The 3,563-nt window shown below is 41.2% G+C and overlaps 1 protein-coding gene across 6 annotated transcripts in view; it reads left to right on the top strand.

The window, feature by feature from the left end:
- Nucleotides 1–3,147, top strand: part of cadm1a (cell adhesion molecule 1a) — a 599,487-nt gene extending 596,340 nt beyond the window's left edge. For all 6 annotated transcript variants that reach the window (XM_050040229.1, XM_050040233.1, XM_050040232.1 and 3 more), the window contains one exon: nt 1,811–3,147. In XM_050040229.1, coding sequence (XP_049896186.1) covers nt 1,811–1,929 — 119 coding nt within the window. In that variant the 3' untranslated portion in view covers nt 1,930–3,147. The remainder of the gene's footprint in view (nt 1–1,810) is intronic.
- Nucleotides 3,148–3,563: the final 416 nt, after the last annotated feature.

Here is a 3,563-nt window from a genome sequence, read left to right as displayed (position 1 = left end):
CACATTTCCACGGTCATTTCACTCTTGATACATCTGAACTTTGCCGTGGAAAAGGACGTACGCCACGTTTTTATGCGTACGCACCCTTTGTACATGAGGCCCCTGGTGATTTAAACTCATAAACACACTGAATAAAGCAGTTTAAGATTACAAATTAATGTTTCTCTGATACATGTCGGGAACAAGTCGCTCGCCTAGCACCTGCTTATGTCTGCACATCTCATTTCTGAATCAGCCATTCAGGAGGTTTTTACTGGAAGCCGCATTATCCACAGAGGTCTCTTCCTCTCAGGCCGCCAGCCCAGCACCTGCTAATGCGTGTTCGCCTTTTTTTCATCTGATAATTGAAGATCCAGATGTTCAGGAGGTATTTATTGGGAGCTGAATTATCCGCAGGGGTCTCTTCCTCTCCAAAACAAACAGACCAAGTGATTTAAACCAGTGATAACACTAAATAAAACAGTTTTACATTACAAATTAGTGTTCCTGTGAAACTGTTTGGCATGTTGGAAACAAGCCACTTGCCTAGCGGTGCACTCCTTATTTCTGATTCAGATATTCAGGAAGTTTTTACCGGGAGCCGAATTATTCACAGAGGTCTCTTCCTCTCCAAAATAAATGGACCTGGGATCTAAAACTGGTATAAACACTGAATAAAACCTGACTGCATTTACCTGTTTCATTCTGAAAGCCTAAAAATGTCCAGATTTAAAAGATTAACTACATTTACAAGTCAACTTTTAGTCTAAAATTCTCTGCATTAAGCTTCTTGAAGGAGCAGTGTGTGGGCTTCAGTGACATCTAGTGGTGTGAATCGCAGATTGCAAGCAGCTTAAACTTCCTGTGTGCCAAGCGTGACCTCCCAGTTAGGATTCCTTCAGTGTTCATTGTTCAGGAAGTTTTAACCAGGAGCCAAATTATCCGCAGAGGTCTCCTCCTCTCCAAATCAACCAGGTGATTAGAATTGGTAAAAACACTCAATAAAGCAGTTTTCTCCAATGCTGTTTGGCATGTATCAGAGGGGGGCGCTAGCTCAGCACCTGCAAATGTGTGCTCTCCTTTTATCGCTGCAAATTAAGATCCAGATGTTCAGGGTTTTTTTACCGGGAGCCGAATTATCCATAGAGGTGTCTTCCTCTCCAAAATAAACAGATTGGGTGATTTAAACACTGACTAAAATAGTCTCACATTAAAAATCAGTGTCTTTCTGATGCTGCTGTTTGCCAAAGGGCTTCTGACTATAATGGCTGACGCGAGAACGAAAACACCTAAAGGGAAAAAAAACAGGATTCAGCTTTTCATTATTAGGTGCAATCTTAACACATCCCTGTCACCATCTTTGCGGTGCAACAATAATGAACACCTTGTTTCCATCTATTCGAGCAGCATTTGTGCTTTTATTTCCACAGTTGAAGCACACCTGGAATATTGCCCGTTATAAACCTCGACTGTGATAGATATGAATAAATCTTGTAAATGAAGTTTGAAGGGGCTCGCTAGTTCCTTTTTTTCCCCCCCTCTGAACTTGACAAGGTTAATTTGAAGGTGTGAGCCGTGCTCCTCCCCACACTCGAGATCATTTCAAAACCCAGATTTTCATGTGCCAATTTGAATGAAAAAGAGGGAAAATGATGTATAATCTGAATATTACAGCTTGCCAGTGTTAGGTTTGTGTAAATGGCCACACGGAGAAGGATTTACATAATTAGGTGCTGTGGGATGTAGAGGCACATTTTAATCTTTTGTATCATCTACGCAGCAGGCTATTACCCAGTCCGTGACACTGTCCTTCATCCTCCCTCCTCCTCAGGTACCTACTTCACACACGAAGCCAAAGGAGCAGACGACGCAGCGGATGCAGATACAGCCATCATCAACGCAGAGGGTGGCCACACCAACTCGGACGAAAAGAAAGAGTACTACATCTAATCAAAGCAGGACCCCTCACTCCAGTGTCCTCTTTGGGACAGGGAGCTGTTTTTGGGGCCGGGGCAGGGGGAGAGGGGGGCAGATGGAGGGATTTGAGTTGGTTCAGGATCACTTTTAGTGAGAGTAGAGGGGACGAGGAGTAGAGGAGAGACGAGGTTTTAAAGAAAGGCCTGGTTTTAAGCCGTTGTTTAGTCTAGTCTGCAGATGTAGATGGAATGTTTTGTGTGTAAAAAAAAAAAAAAAAAAAAATCAAAAAAGGACAAAAAATGGGAGGGGGTTGGGTTTTCGGTAAACTGAGAAGGGGATGGGGTTGGGGGCGGGGAGGGTGCGCCAGACGTTGCCAGAAATCACTGTAGAGAGCTTCACCATTTCGACACCTCCCTAACTGCTGGTACGAATTTTATTTAGTTCAACCATTTGCAGAAAATTCTGTGCCTTGTTCTATCCATACTTTGGATTTGTGTTGATCCTCATTTGCATAACCCTGTTGCTCCCCCCACCTCCTTTTTTCCTGTTTCATCTTTCCCCACTCGTAATTATCAATGTGCTGTTGGCTTTTGTATGAGGGTAAAATTACACAGCCACTTTATTCATTTCCCTAAATGTGTCTGCACACACGCGTCCTCTACTGCATAACAAAAACTCTTTCCAGTATACTGTGATTTGTCTCAAGCCATTACTTCCCTCTCTTTTTCTTTCCCCTGAAGTTTCGACAGCTCCAAAAATGCATGGAATGCTTTACATATCATTGTACAAAGGACATAAATGAGAAACAGGTTTGATGTACTGTATATGCTCTCCCTGCCCCCTCCTGAACACAACCACATTCAGAACATAATCAAAAAGAAGGCAGCAAAGGATAACATGAAATGATTTTATCGGGCCAATTCAGTTTTTAAATTCATGTTCTGCAACCTCAGTTTGGTCTTCAGAGCAGATTTACTACTGCCTCTTAAACAATTACCTTTCTTAGTAAAGAGAAGTAGTACATTATTTTCCCCCACTGCGCTGCCATTTCATTATTTTGATTTCGTCCTCTGTTCTGTAATATTTTTCTTCTATTTGTCTGAATGGAAGCCCTGTTTTCCCCACCAGCTTTTATTGAGTTGCAATGATGAGATTCAATTGATTTCCATCTGCTCTCACTCTAAAATATTTTTCTTACAAATGGCCAAGTAAGAAAATGTAAATTGTTTTAATTTTTTTTTTTTTTTTTTTGGCAGACTCTCAGTCAAGATGCCTCAGTAATAAAAGGCTGTTGAAAAAATATTTGGTATTAATATAAGACCACCCGGCAGCCAAAAGATGCTGGTGTACTGTACATAACTTCACCGAAAAAGAGAAACAGCCTTAACCAAACTCCAAACGCATTCAAATTTATTTTAGGAACACATAAGCTGCACAAAATGTCCTTCCCTACAGCGGGCTCATGTTATCTCATATAGACACACAATCCTATGTAAATCAAGCCAATGGAATCACAGCTGTATTGTACACTAATCCTTACTAAGAAATATTTTTTACAACTTACTAGAATTACAATGGAGTACCTTTGTGGATTTTATTGTGTCACGCTCATTGTGAGTTTTGTCGAAATGTAAAACAAGCAAATGTTTGGGAGAGTCTTCAAACTG

Source organism: Epinephelus moara, chromosome 3, assembly GCF_006386435.1.
Source record: "Epinephelus moara isolate mb chromosome 3, YSFRI_EMoa_1.0, whole genome shotgun sequence".
Taxonomy (NCBI): domain Eukaryota; kingdom Metazoa; phylum Chordata; class Actinopteri; order Perciformes; family Serranidae; genus Epinephelus; species Epinephelus moara.
Note: the sequence above shows the minus strand (reverse complement) of the source record. Positions and strands in the feature narration are given on the sequence as shown.